The 14,894-nt window shown below is 49.9% G+C and overlaps 1 protein-coding gene across 2 annotated transcripts; it reads left to right on the top strand.

The window, feature by feature from the left end:
* The first annotated feature begins 3,571 nt into the window (after window positions 1–3,571).
* On the top strand, window positions 3,572–13,147 carry Ap2s1 (adaptor related protein complex 2 subunit sigma 1). 2 transcript variants are annotated; one of them, XM_003464692.5, is made up of 5 exons: window positions 3,573–3,774; window positions 7,479–7,628; window positions 11,717–11,830; window positions 12,657–12,716; window positions 12,807–13,147. In XM_003464692.5, the coding sequence occupies exons 1-5, from the start codon at window positions 3,772–3,774 to the stop codon at window positions 12,906–12,908; spliced, it is 429 nt and encodes a 142-aa protein (XP_003464740.2). In that variant the 5' UTR covers window positions 3,573–3,771; the 3' UTR covers window positions 12,909–13,147. The 2 variants fall into 2 exon arrangements, with proteins under 2 accessions (XP_023418590.1, XP_003464740.2); XM_023562822.2 differs by lacking the exon at window positions 11,717–11,830 and having other exon boundaries at window positions 3,572–3,774.
* The last annotated feature ends 1,747 nt before the right edge of the window (window positions 13,148–14,894 follow it).

Raw genomic sequence — 14,894 nt, 5'->3', positions numbered from 1 at the left:
GAGGCTGAGGCAGGAAGGTCCCAAATTTAAGCCCACCCTGGATAATTTAGTGAAGCCCTATATCAAGAAAGGGCTGGGGATGTAGCTCAGTGCAAAGGCCATCTTCCACGTAAAGATAAAAAAAAAAAAAAAAAAGGTTCTTTGCACTGCTTTGCTTTGTTTCACAGACTCTAGATTTGAGTTCCCTTTCCAGTGATTAGGTGTATGGATATCATTGCTTATGTGATATCATTTGCAATGATAAAATAAGTAACTATGAGATTCAGAGTACAATGATACATGCATCATTTTGTGACTTTAACATTGTCAAGCATTTACAGCAGATGCCAAGATCAAAACCAAAAGTTTATGGAGAAAATTATTCATCTTATTTCTCCAGACAGAGAAAGCCAAATGCCAGGTCTTTTCTGCCAGGTCATAAGTAGTAAACAGGAGAATCACTGCGAAGTTGAGGAGAGCTTGGGTTAGATCGTGAGTTGAAGACCAGCCCGAACTACACAGTGAGATCCTGTCTCAAAAAAAGAAAAATAAATTTTTAAAAGACCACACGAATCCACCAATTGGTGCTTCTAATTTCAACCCATCTTTTTCTCCAGTTTCTGGTAACTCCATTCTCCGTGTACACTGGCTCCATCTGCTGGAGATGTCAGGCAGGACCAGCTAAAGCTAAAACAAACAAACAAACAAACAAAAAAAAAAAAAAAAAAACCCGACACCGAGGTCTGGCATGAATGGGGTCCAATCTTTTCTGCCCTGCACTAGTGAGTAGTCCCGGTTTTAGGAAGCTCTTCCAATGTGACTGCCACAAAGCCAAGGACTGATCGATTGACTGACTGATGACTGATTTTTATTCTGTTGTTGTTTGAAACAGGGTCTCACTATGTAGTTCAGGCTGACCTTAAACTCTCTATGTAGCTGAAGGGCCAGCCTCAAACTCTCTGCCATCCTCTTGCCTCAGCCTCCTGAGGGCTGGAACTACATTCATATGTCACCATGCCTGGAATATTTTGCTGTTGTTGTTGAGTTGTAGGAGTTCTTTATTCTAAATGGTAGTGGGTTTTTTTAAAAAAAATTTTTACTTATTTATTTATTCTGGTACTGGGAATCAAACGCAGGACCTTGCGCTTACCAGGTAGGTACTTGTGCCCCTGAGCTACATTCCCAGCCATATTATAAGAGATATGTGCTTGGCAAATATTTTCTTCCGTTTTGTGGGTTGTCTGTTCAGTCTCTTGATAGTGCCCTTTGATATGCACATTAGTGTGTGCACGCATGCGCGTGTGTTGGCACTGACAGTCTCACCCAGGACCTCATGCATGCTGGGCAAGCACTCTACTACTTAGCTTCTTTCCAATGACTAACATTTGTAACTTTCTTTTTTTTTTTCTTATCGGTACTAGGGATCGAACTCACAACCACGCACTTACAAGGCAGGCGTTTATGCCACTGAGCTAAATCCCCAGCCCCAAACATTTGTAATTTTCATAATGAAGCTTTATTTGGCCTTTTTTTTTTTTTTTTGAACTGGGATTGAACTCATGACCTCACACTTGCCAGGTGCTTGTGCCACTGAGCTAAATCTCTGGCCCCTTTATTGGATTATCTTGTTTCCTTTGCATGCACTGAGACTATTGAAACATGATCCAAAATAAACTTCTTCCTCCTTAAATTGTATATGTTGGAGCCGGGTGTAGTGGTGTATGCCTGTAATCTCTGCGCTTGGGAGGCTGAGGCAGGAAGAGTGTTGTGAGTTTGAAACCAGCCAGAGCTACAAAGTGAGCTCAAGGCCAGCCTGAGCTGCATAGTGAGACCCTGTCTCAAAAAGTGGGTGTTGGGTATTTTGAAACAATGACAAAGAAAAAAGTGACCAAGACAGTAGATATAGTCATTTTCTAAGTAAAAACTAAAGAGAGAAAAACACAGTGGCTGGGGAATGTAGGGCACCTGCCTAATAGGCATGAAGCCTATGCTCCATCTCCCAGCACCACCAGGAGATGTCACTGGGTGTGACACACAGGTGTCACCGGCACCTCCTTTCCTTTCCCCAGCGCCTAGGCTTGTTTTTGTTATGTGATGCACATGGGCTGATTAACTTTTCTCAGAGGAGGTGTATCTGGTCATTTTCCAATTTCTCTCTCCATTGAGCATGTTTTAAAAGACGTCACAAAAGAGACAAGTTTCTTGGGTTCATAGTACAGTGAAAGTGCTGGGATCTGTCTTTTCTACCTGTGGCCGTGCACACGATTTAAGGAGGGGTTTGTCCCCAAGCAGCTAGGGCTGGCAGTGCCAGGTACTTTGAGAACTTGGGCATTCTTGAAAACTGCCCTAGGGAGGTGACCCTTTGATCCCTTCTATTTCACAGCTGAAGATTAAGTTAAGAGGTAAAGCCACTGGTGCAAAGCCACATGGGTAAGACCCACAGGGGCCAGATGTGTGCAAAAATATTGTGTTGGGTTTTTTGACACTTTTTTTTTTAATTGCTTCTTTTTTTTGTCTTTTCCCTTTTTATCGGTACCAGGGATCGAACTCACGACTGCCTGCTTGCAGTAAGAGTGCTTGCAGTAAGCTCAGGCGCTTATGCCGCTGAGCTAAATCTCCAGCCCTTTTGACGCGTTTTTTGCTATGTAGTCCATACTGGTCTTAAACCCATCATATAGCCTAAGCTGGTTCAGAACTCGTGATCCTCTTGCCTCACCCTCTCGAGTGGTGGGATTTCAAGCGGGGATCACCACACCCAGAGTTTGACTACCTAATTCATGCTCTTTCATGGTGTCTATCTCCCACAGGGAACCGTGTGCGCGAGCGTACACGCGCGTGTGCTTGCTGGAACTCGGGACCTCATGCTTACAAAGCGCATGCTCTACCACTCACTGATCTACACTCCCAGCGTCAATAAGTACTAGGTGAACATTGGAAGACAGTTACACCAGCGTGGCGGTGCACGTCTGTAACGCTTCCTCTGGGAGGCTGAGGGAGGCTAAGGGAGGAGGATCACAAGTTCGAGTTCCCACCAGGAAAATTAGAAAGACTATATTCTAAAATAAAAAATACAGCTGGGGACATAGCTCAGCGGATATAGCTCAACTAACTGCCTGGTAAGGGCAAAGTCCTGAGTTTGATTTCCAGTACCAAAAATACATACATACATACACACACACATATACAGCTGGGCGTGGTGGTGCAGGGCTGTAATCTCAGCACTTGGGAGGCTGAAACAGGAGGATCTCTTCCAGTCTGATGCCAGCCTGGACCACATTAGCAAGACCCTGTCTCAAAAAAACAAAAATAAATAAATAAAATTTAAAAATAAATAATGAAAAGGGCCAGGGACGATGTAGCTCAGTGTGAAGGCTTTGGGTTCAATACCCAGTGCTACTGGAAAGAGACTTATTTCTAGATTCCCCAATGCTGTTTACTTAAAACTACTATTCCCAGCATGCTGTGTGCGTGTGTGTGTGTGTGCGTGTGCGTGCGTGTGTGTTCGGAGAAAGCTTCGTCTACAACTCCCAGAATGCACTTAGAATCTGGCTTCTTTGATAAAGAAACGACTGTCGTGACGCATGCTAGGAGGCGGGACCGACACTTTCCCTCTCTTGCCGCCCGTCGGAGAAACCCCTTCGTTAAACTACAACTCCCAGAGGGTCTTGCGCGAGAGAGGCGCGTCCTTCTGCCGGAAGTCCGTTCCAGCCCTGGGCGCCCCAACTACGGCCACTACAGGAGCCATCCAGTCGCCGTGGGACCTGGGCTGCTGGGGTCCGGACAGGGGTCGCCATGGTAACGGGGGCGCGCCTAGCCCGGAACTGGCAAAGGGAGGGTCCAAGCCTAAACAGCCGAAGCCTGGTTCGGCACTGACGAGCCCCCCGCCCTGCGGCGGATGGTCTGGACCAGGCGCGGGCTCTTGGGATTGGGGCCATCAGGGGCTAGGATGGGGGAACAGGGCCTTGATTCTGCCCTGCGGGTGCCCTGGGATCTCCAGACTTGGGGACACAGGGGCGGGGGGACCAAGAGAAGGGGCCGTGCAGGTGGGAGATAGTGGAGGTTGTTGGGGGCTTGACACTGGAGGGGCAACTTGCGCGGCACGGGGTAGGGAAAAGGTGTTAGAGGCAAGGAGTAGGCGTTGAACGGGAATGGGGACGTGGAAAAAGGGAGCGAGGTCCCCCTACAGGAGGGGTCTCCAGGCTGGGAACTGGCATTGCAGGCAGAGAAAGGGAGCTGGAGCAGGAGCAGGGAGTATCTCAAGGCAAGGGACTAGGGCTGGGGACCGGAAGTAGGCACTGCCGGGAATCAGGGTCTACAGTCGGGGACAGCGTGGTTCCAGAGGAAAGAGGCTCGGAGATCGGGAAATGGGCGCCAGAAATGAATGGGGAGCAGCTGAACTGATCTTTCCCAGAGGAGAGATCTTGGGGAGAGGGGAGACTTGGAGGTGTGAACGGAGAGGGGGCTCTTGGAGCAGCCACTGAGGCTCGGATTTAGGGGTCCACCCTGTACTGGGACTTTGGAATTGAGGAAGAGTTCTTTGGTCGGGGAGTCAGGACAGGAGATGAGTGGGGCAGTGTCAGACTGGGAATGAGTCTCCTCAGGGAACAGGGTCCTTGGAGGCAAGGTACGATTTTTGTTTTTTTCTGGTGGTGGTAGATTTTTTTCTTTTGAGACAAGGCCTTATTGTTGAGTACAGGCTCACTTCAGACTCTCGGGAGTCCTCCTCCCTCAGCCTCCCAAGCACTGGGATTCCAGGTATGAGCCACCATACCTGGCAAGATGTGATCTTTGGAAGGAAGAAGGCAGCCTTGGAGTTGGAGGAGGGAGTGTCCAGTGGAAGGCTCCTGAGGCTGAAACTGAGAAAGTGGAGGTCAGAAGAGAACAACTCCAAGGGAGAAGGGTCAGAGGCAAGAAAAGTTAGGGGGCATCCGGAGGGGACAACAGTGGGGTGAGGATGCCGGAGGGAAGGAGATCTGGAGAGATTCGACCAGGGAAGAGTTTTGAGGGGTCTGGGCATAAGAGGAAGCGCTGTCAGGTTCCCAGAGGTTCCCTGGGTGCTTGCTCCGCCTACCCCACCCCTCTCCCTTCTCCCTCACCCCTGCTGGCATAGGAAGTGGCTTTCTCTGCCTCAGCAGAAGGCAGAAGAAGCTTTTAAAATCCTGTTCCTGTCTGCTTGCTGGGTTGGGGCCCAGTGGAGTGTGTGAAGAATAAGGCTTAGGAAAAGAAGTAGGGTGCTGTTAAAAGGACAGGGCTCCCGCAGATTAGGGTAAGGGGGTTTGAGCAAAGCCTTTAAACTCCCAGGTCTTCCTTTCCCTGTGCCTCAGTTTGCTTATCTGTAAAATGGACATCAGCATGCCAGGCTTCCTAGCTGGGTCCTATGTTGGGGCCTTGTGTTTTCAAAGTCAAGTAACAGCAAACTATAATAGCTGCTAGGAGCTAGTGTGACATGATATTTAGAAGATGCTAGTCCCTGTCCTGCACCCTTGTGTTCATTGCCGTGTGCCTTAGTCTATGAAGGAGGTACTCAGCGTGTCCACTGCATGGAAAGGGAAGCTGAAATCCAGAGAGGTTAAGCGATCTGTCCCAAACACACTGCAATAGTGGCCAAGATTTGTTCTGGCTTTAGAGTCTCTGCTTTGCCTCTCAGACAACGATGGCTAATTTTATTGAGGGCTCCCTGTGTAACAAGTACTGTGTGTACTAAGCCCTTCTGTCTATGTCTTGTTTTATTCCGTGGTACTCGTGGTGGAACCAGGACTTTGTCCTCATGCATACCACACAAGCACTCTGCCACTGAGCTGCACCCCGGCCCTTTTGAAAGTTTTATTCTGGGACAGTGTCTCTGCTTTGCCTAATTTGGCCTTGTACTTGCACTCTTTCTGCCTCAGCCTCCTGGGTAGCTAGAGTTACAGGAATGTACCACGATGCCCAGCTTCTAAGTGCTTCTGACTTTGACTCATTCAGTTTGCACTGTAGCTGTGATGTTTAACCTGACTTTTCAGGATCATAGCAAAAAACTTCGCAGCCAAAACTGATGATCGTCATAGCTAACCTGAGCTCCCAGGCAGGCTGGGCTGTTTCTGCTCACAGGAACCTGAGGCAGGAAGACAGAACAGGCCCGGGGCAGAGCACTGGCCTGGCCTTGGGAAGCCTCAGATTCTTTCCCCTGCACAGCAAAACAGAACAAGAACAACAAATGCAAATGGGAAACAGTTCCCAAAATGGTACGACCTAGAGCTTCCATATGACCCTGCAATTCCGCTCCAAGAGTCCTCGCAAAAACCTGGACATCACTGCTCCTCGCAGCATCTATCTTGATAGCCAGGAAGTGAAAATGACCCAAATGCCCAACTTGTGAGTGGACAGGCAGAGCCAGAGGCCATTGCGTGGACATTATTCACCATAGAAAGGAATGAAGGCTTGCAGTGCGCTGCCTGGGCTGCACCCTGAAACCGGTTGGGAGCCGGGTTCCCAGAGCCACATCTGTGTGATCCCACTTACACGCATTTTCCAGAAAGGGCAAGTTCACAGGGGCAGGAGAGGAGCGGGAGGACAGGAGGTTTCTTTTAGGGATAATAAGAATGTTCTGGCCTGCTGTGGTGGCCCACACCTGTAATCCCAGCACTCAGGAGGCTGAGGCAGGAAGATTGCCAAGAATTTGAGGCCAGCCTGGGTTACATAGTGAGACTCTGTTTGAAAAACAAAAACAAACAAAATGTGTTGGAATTAGTAGTGATATTTGTACAACTGTGAACATACTAAGGGGATATCCTGAAAACCACTGAACTATCTGTATTTTTAGCTTGAGGATTTTGTGGTATGTGAATTGTATTTCAGTTTCTTAAACAATTAGCCAAAAAAAAGAAATGAAATGAAAAAGAAGAGGAAAAAAGTGGCAGAGTTAGGACTCAGACTGAAGAAGTCTGAGTTACAAACATTTATTTATTTTGGTTATTATTATTATTTTTTTGGTACCAGGGATTGAACTCATGACTGTACACTTGCAAGGCAGGCACTTGTGCTGCTGAGCTAAATCCCCAGGCCCTTTATTTTGGTTATTTAAGGCAGTGCCTCACTATGTAGTTTGAGTTGACCTTGAACTCACTATGTAGCCCGAGCTGGCCTCAGATTTGCAGGGATCCTCCTGCCTCAGCTTCCCAAATGCTAGGATTGCAGGTATGCACCACCACCCCCAGCTGAGATGCATGGAGTGAACATCTACTACACACTGGCCACTGGCGCAGGTTGATTAATGTATTTAACCTTCACGACACTTTGGCAAGATGGTTGTCCTTGGGAAACTTGCGTCCCCATAGTCCCCGTGTCCATGCACAAGGGAACAGGCTTGGTGGAGCCCCAGAGCCACTCACTCAGAGAAAGGAAGTCATTCCTCGGAACAGGAGGGCCCTGGGACGCTGGACCCAGCCCCAGTGGGGATGGGCAGGGCTCCCTGGCTCTGCACCGCTCACTTCCTCTTCCTCTTCCCCCTCCTCCCCCAGATCCGCTTCATTCTCATCCAGAACCGCGCAGGCAAGACACGGCTGGCCAAGTGGTACATGCAATTCGATGACGATGAGAAGCAGAAGCTGATTGAGGAAGTGCACGCCGTGGTCACTGTCCGAGATGCCAAACACACTAACTTTGTGGAGGTGACAGCTCCCCCACCTCCCACTCCTGTGTGTCCCGTGCCTCTGGCCACCTCCTCCTCATTCTATCTCACCAGCCTTCAGCCTTCTCCTCCCCATTCCTTTTTTGGGTACCATTGGTTTGTTTGTTTTTGAGACAGGGTCTCGCTGTGTAGTGCAGACTGATCGCTGTGTAGCCCAGGCTGTCCTGGAACTGGAGGCAATCCTGCCTCAGCCTCCTGAGTGCTAAGGTGTACACTATCATGCCTGGCATTTAGGGGCACTTTTCATTGTGAAAAGTTACAAATCTATGAGCCAGGGCAGAGAGAAAGGAAGGAAAGGAGACTGGAGGGCCGTACACTCCTGCTTAGATTGTACCGGTGTCACTATGCAGCCCTCCTTTCTCCCTTATTTTTGATTCTCTCAGGGAGTTATGTTACTGGTTTTGTCGCTGTCATCTTTGCAATGCTGAGGAGGAACCCAGCGCCTTACATACGCTAGGCAAAGTGCTCTGCCACTAGCTACAGTTCCAGCTCTTTCTGTTTTTTATTTTAATATAAATTATGCTAGACTGGTCAGGCTGGGGTGAACTTACCACCCTCCTGCCTCAGCCTCCCATACACTGGTGTTGTAGGTGTGCACTACCATGCCCTGCAGAGCATTCAAAAATTCACCACAGGCTTCCTGTGTGCAGTGCTGTTCTTGGTACTAAAGGTACCACAATGAACATAACAGACACAGATCTCTGCCCTGCAGGGCTGACTTTCTAACTGATAGGAGATGGGTAAAAGATAGCCCATCTGGTGGCATTAAAGAGCTTGAAGAAGGATAAGTGGTTGAGGTGGTGGGAAAGGATTCTGAGTGTGCAGATTTACCTGGCTCCTTCAGGAAAGCATTGAAAAGCGACTTTTAGCCAAGGCCTGAAGGAGTTGCTATCAGAATGAGGGAACTCCCAAATTGGGGGAAGAAGAAGTGCAAAGGCACTGGGGCAGGACTTCCAGGAGGTTGGGGGCACGTGAGGGAAGAAGGTAGGGTGTGGCAGAATCACCTGGGGCTGGCCTGTGGGTTTCCTGGAAGACTGAGTGCAGCTTGGGTAGGGTGTGGCAGAATCACCTGGGGCTGGCCTGTGGGTTTCCTGGAAGACTGAGTGCAGCTTGGAGCATGGGAATGATCGGGGACAGGTGGCCCAGGCAGTGCAGATATGGGGATTTCTGCACACTGGGGACAGCTGAGCTGAGAGACACTGGTTATAATGAGGTGACAGAGACAAGGCTGAGTGAGGATCCGTGCAGATGCAGGGGTGGGGGAGAGCGGGGCCCTGAGGTGTGGGCACCTAGCAGCCAGGGGACCCGGGGCACTGGGACTGCCGCGGTGCTTATGGTGGCCTTCGCCAAGAAGCCCCAGGGTGTTGGGATCCAGGCTCTCGTGTTCTTCTCTGATATTCCATGGTGACCAGCATGGCCTCGTGCTGCTCTCAGGCAACTCATACCCAGGGACCACAGGCCTGAGCCTGTCACACGGGCTGAGGCAGGAGGATTATGAGTTTGAGTCCAGCAGGGACAACTTAGCTCCTGAGTGAGACTCTGTCTCAAAGAAAGCAAAATTTTAAAGGGGCTGGAGATGTAACTCAGTGCAGAGCCCCTGGGTTTCATCTCCCATACAAAAATAAGGAGGGGGGGACCCAAACAAAACCAACCAAGTAGCTTCCCAAGAGAATTAAACACATCATACCACAGAGATACATTGATATCTGTGCACCCATGTTTGTAGCAGCACAATTTATAATAGCCATATCTTGGAAACAACCTAAATGTCCATCCACTGAGGAACAGATATAAAAGATGTACTTTTATACAGTGGAGTACTACTCAGCTGTAAAGAAGGATAGCTGGAGCCTTTTATAGGTAAATGGATATATACATTATAAAAGATAGTTATAACTATCTTAACGAATTTGCTGAAGAGAAAGATTTGTGCTGATACTGTTTGGACAACCAAATTCAGCTGTATTACGCTCTGGGTGAATGATATGGGGATGACAGTATACAATGTATGCACCATTATTCCCCCTGATTGATGTGTTTTAAATTTTTGTTTTATTTCCTTTTTATTTCTTTTCTCTTTGAAATAAAATGGATTTGGAAAAAAAAAACCCATAAAGCAGACATAGACCTGTCCCCAGATACTAACCACCGGGATGTACAGGGCTAGAGAAAGGAAAGAGGCTGGAGAGACCCAGGAGTCCGGAGGCTTCCTGCAGGAAGTTTCAGGTGGGGAGTATCAAGTGGAAGGGAAGCTAAGTCTTTGTAGGCAGGGTCTCTCATAGTCCAGGCTGATCTGGAACTCATTATGTAGCTCAGGCTGGCTTTAATCTAGGAGGATCACTCTGCATCAGCCTCCTCAGTGCTGGGATTACAGGCGTGCACAGCCACACTCATTTCCCAGGGAGTTTAGGACAGAAGAAGAGGAAGTGACCATCAGTGTCAGGTCACTTGCCCATGGGTTGTGGCAGGCATTGCTGTGATAACTAGAAGACAGAATCAGCCTGCAGAAATTAAGAAAACTACCAGTCCAAAAAGAGTACACTGTAGAGCCGGGCGTTGCGGCTCATGCCTGTAGTCCCAACCCTTGGGAAGCTGAGGCAGGAGGATCATTGCAAGTTCAAGACCAGCCTGGGCTACAAAGTGAGCTCAAGGCCAGCCTGAACTGCACAGCGAGAGCCTGTCTCTAAAGCAAGAAAACAAGAGTACGAGTAGGACTAATTAATGTTAACACCCACAGTCACCACTAGGTGATGCCATACACACGTCCTAGACGAGGCTTCGCCCGAATGTGTGCTTTTACCTTCCTGTGCCTGCGGTATCTGTAGCTGTCTTTTCTTTCTTTCCTTTTTTTTGTGCTGGACATGGAACCCAGGCATTGCACGTGCTGTGCCAGGCTCCACCGCAGCCCATCAGTCTCTACCTCCGCAGACACAGAATCAGTCTGCATCCCTGCCCCATGGGCTTGAGTATGTTATTCTAATATTTATAGATACCAATTGTATATCCCTCATCTGAAAACCTGAAATACAAAAATCTAAAAGTTTCTATTGTTTTGAGACACAGTTTCCTTACGAGGCCCAGACTGACATTGCATGCCTTGGCTCAGGTGATCCTCCTGCCTCAGCCTCCTGAATAGCTGGGAATTCGGTGTGTGCCACTGCACCCAACTCAAAATCTGTAGCTTTTCTTTTCTTTTTGCCAGCATAATAGTGCATGCCTAAGGTCTCAGTACTTTGGGAGGCTGAGGCAGAAAGATTGTAAGTTTGAGCCCAGCCTGGGCTGTTTAGTGAGTCTTTGTCTCAAATTAAAAACTAAAAAGGGGGCCTTAGTGATTTAGCTCAGCGGTGTAAGTGCCTGCTTGGCAAACGCGAGGTCATGAGTTCAATCCCCAGCACCCCCCCCCCCAAAAAAAAAAACTAAACTAAAAAGGGCTTGTAGCTCAGTGTGGGTCCCCAGTACCCCAAGGTTGGGGAGGAAGCTGAAACTTCCTTGGTATGAAAAGAAGCTCAAAAAGTTTTGAGCATTTCAGGTTTGAGATTTTCAGATTAGGGTTGCTAAACCAGTAGAGCCTATGCAGTTTCTAAAACTCTGAGGCCTGAAACACTTCTTTGAGACAAAGAGGGCTCACCTGTGTTGAATTCCATGAGGGCATGGCCCGTACTGTGGATGCTACGGGCGCCTGATGCCTGCTAGGTGAGGCTGGATCACTCAGCTATACCCCAGCCCTTTTTTTATTTTGAGATAGGGTCTCGCTAAGCTGCCCAGGCTGAGCTTGAACTTGAGATCTTCCTGCCTCAGCCTCTTGGGTAGCTGGAGTTACAGATGTGTGGCATGCCCTAGGCCCAGAACGCGCCTGATCATACCCTAGGCTCTGAGCAGGCACCTGCCCTCCTCGGGGTCCCCGGCCCCAAGGGGATGAGGTCTCCTGCAGGGCCCTCACATGGGTGAGGGATGTGTGGATCCCTTCCTCCTCATGACCCTGCCCGCAGCAAGTGGCCTGAAGTGCCAGCCCCTCCCTGCCCAGTGTGAAAGTCCCTGGCCCCACTCACCCATGCCCTCTGCCCGCAGTTCCGGAATTTCAAGATCATTTACCGACGCTACGCCGGCCTGTACTTCTGCATCTGCGTGGACGTCAGCGACAACAACTTGGCCTACCTGGAGGCCATCCATAACTTCGTGGAGGTGCCGGGCCCTGTCCCTGTCCTGTCCCCTTAATCCACCCCCACCGATGTCCTCAGCCACACTGCTGTGCCTGTGCCCGTCCGTGTCTGCCCATTCCGCTACCTCCACCTTAGTCTAGCTCTGCTCTCTCTCTCCGTTTTTCTTTCTTCTCTCGCTCTGTGTCTCTGTCTCTGTCTCTCTCTGTCTTTTTTTTTTTTCTGAGACAGGGTCTTACTAATTTGACTTGAACTCACAACATAGCCCAGGCAAGCCTGGAACGCTTGGTGATCCTCCTGTCTCAGCTTCCTGAGTGCTGGGAGTACAGACGTGTGCCACCACACCCCTCTTCCTCTTGTGCTTTAGAGACGGGACCTTGGTACATAGCCCAGGCTGGCCTCAGTCTCTATGGTCCAGGCTTCTGCCGGCTTTCTCTGTTCTCTCCTAGCAACCCCTGTTCTTGTTTTTCTCCCTTACCATCTTTGTCTTACCATGTCATGTCTGTCTGTCTGTCTGTCTCCTCTGCTTCTGTTCTCAGTTTCTGTTACTTTTGTTTTCGATTTTTTTTTTAAATCTTGTTTTTGGAGACAGGGTCCCTCCATGTAGCACAGGGTGATCTCAAACTCAGGATCTTCCTGCCTCAGCTTCCTGAGTAGCTGAGATCACAGATGTGAATAAGCATGGCCACTGCTTGCTCGGTGTTCTCTCCATGGATATTGTGACCCCCATTGCTCTCTCTGCCTCTCCATCCTTCTCCTGTGAGGTCTCTTTCCCGGTCCCCCACTTCCCTGTGTCCCTGGCTCCCTCCCTCCCGGCCAGTGTCTCACCACTTCCTGTCTCCTCTGCCCAGGTCTTAAACGAGTATTTCCACAACGTCTGTGAGCTGGACCTGGTGTTCAACTTCTACAAGGTAGGGTCCAGCCTGGTGGTGAGGCCCAGTGGGCTTGGGCTGTCCCCGGTGCCTGCTCCCCACTCATGGCCGCCCCTGCCCACAACGCAGGTTTACACAGTGGTAGATGAGATGTTCCTGGCGGGCGAGATCCGAGAGACAAGCCAGACGAAGGTGCTGAAGCAGCTGCTGATGCTACAATCGTTGGAGTGAGGTGGCCACCCTGTGCCCAGATGCTGCCCACTCCCAAACAGGCCCAGCTGGCAGCCTCCCTGGAGGAAGGACCCTGGGGGCCTGGGCCACCAGGGAGGTGGCCACACCCTGCCGCCTCTGGGTCCCAGTGTGGGCACAAGAGGCCACCCTATGTGTCCTGAGTAACCATGTCAATGTTGTGTGATGCCGTGAGAGTGTGTGTGTGGAGTCCCCAATAAACCTGCATTCCTGCCTGGCCATCCTGTCTCTGAGCCCTTGACTGGGCTGGGAACTTAGCCATGCCCTCAGTCCATCAGCAAGTCAGTCAACAAACAGCCTTCTCTGTACTGTGCAAGATGGGGGGACCCTAGCATGTTGTAGACCTGCTCCTGCCTGCCTACAGAGACCCTATCTTATAAAAAAAAAAAACAAACAAACAGGAGGATCCCCAGTAATTTGGAGGCCAACACTACATAGTGAGACCTTGTTTCAAAAAAAAAAGTTTGAAACCATGGGCATAGTCTCCACTACTTGGGAAGCTGAGGTGGGAGGGTTACTTGAGCTCACTAGTGAGTCTGAGGCCAGCATGAGCAACACAGTGAGACCCGGCCTTGGAAGGAAGGAAAAGGCAGAGGGAAGAGAGGACAGCACTGCCCTGGCCCCCCCTTGCAAGCCAACACCAGGGTTAATTACTGCATCTCCTGTGTTGCTGCTGGAAGGCAAATGGAGCGGCCACTTGGCCAGCAGCTGGGCAGCTTCTCGAACAGGTAAATACACCCCTGTGACTCAGCAGCCCCACACTGGCTTGTTTAACCAAGACAAATAAAGACTTGTGCACACACACACACGCCCTTAGCTGCATTATTCACAATAGCCAAACACTGGAGCTTAGCCAGCTGGCCACTTAGTGATGACGCGGTGAGCAGGACACAATCCATCCAGAGCCAGGTAACATCCGCCATAAAAAAGAACCAAAGCTGGGCTTGAGGTCCACACCTGTGATCCCAGCACTCAGGAGCCTGAGCCAGGTGGATCACAAATTCAAACCCAGCCTGGGAAACTTGGAGACTTGGGACACCCTGTTTTGGAATTAAAAAAATGTAAAAAGGGTTGGAGGGTGAAGTTGCTCAATTGCCCAAGCTGAGCTTGATCTTATGTGACCCTCCTGCCTCAGCCTCCTGGAGCGCAGAATGGCAGGTGTGTCGGGCAGGGCACCCTGGTGTGGGTCGCTGTGAAGGGTCCGAGACTCACTGCTTAGCACATGTGAGGTTTTTCTGGGGAGTGGGGGTGGGGTTTGCGATGAGCCAGCTCTGATGACACCTATGCTCTGGATGTCGAGCCCCCGGGACTCTGGACACAGTCATTTCAGCTGTTGAAGCTGGAGCTGTGGGTCCTTTGTCCCCGTGCCTCAGGGACAAAGATGTGTGGGAAAGCAAAGCTCCACAGAAAGGCAAGATGATTCCAAGGACAAAAGTGAGAGTTTGTCAGAAATCAAGATTTAGCCTTTGCAACCGGGACCATGGTCCCTGCGTAACAGTGGGCAGCAGGTAACCAGGAGAGTTCTAGAAAAGCCGGGGATGGAGCCAGCCCCCGAGCCAGGGAGAGATAGGGCTTCCAGGCTGGGACTGAAACCAGGGCCTCGTGCAAACTGGGTGAGTACTTTAAACTGCACCTCAGCCCTCCTCATAAATAAATGACAGAAACCACTTTCATGTCACTGGGGAAGAAGGAAAACGCACATAAAAAGCAGAAAGACCCCTAGCTCCAATCTGAAAAGAAAAAAAGAGAAAATGAAAAGACCTGGGCCTGCAGCTCAAGGTGAAGATCCCAGTACAGGGGAAAAAATGTAAAGAACTTCCTTGTTGTGACTGTAGAGAAAGCTTTCTTAGGATACAAGGAGGACTAACCAGCCAGGTGTGGTGGCACATGCCTGTCATTTCAGCACTTGGGAGGCTGAGGTGGGGAGGATTGCCCAAGTTGGAGGTCAACCTGGGCTACATAATTCAA

Source organism: Cavia porcellus, unplaced genomic scaffold (assembly GCF_034190915.1).
Source record: "Cavia porcellus strain 051 isolate PalLab524CR breed Dunkin Hartley unplaced genomic scaffold, mCavPor4.1 scaffold_7, whole genome shotgun sequence".
Lineage (NCBI taxonomy): Eukaryota > Metazoa > Chordata > Mammalia > Rodentia > Caviidae > Cavia > Cavia porcellus.
Note: the sequence above shows the minus strand (reverse complement) of the source record. Positions and strands in the feature narration are given on the sequence as shown.

Coding starts and splice junctions, on each gene's coding strand:
- Ap2s1 (XM_003464692.5), top strand. Junction 7,629..11,716: donor AACACACTAACTTTGTGGAG/GTGACAGCTCCC, acceptor CTCTGCCCGCAG/TTCCGGAATTTCAAGATCAT. Junction 12,717..12,806: donor TGGTGTTCAACTTCTACAAG/GTAGGGTCCAGC, acceptor CCCACAACGCAG/GTTTACACAGTGGTAGATGA.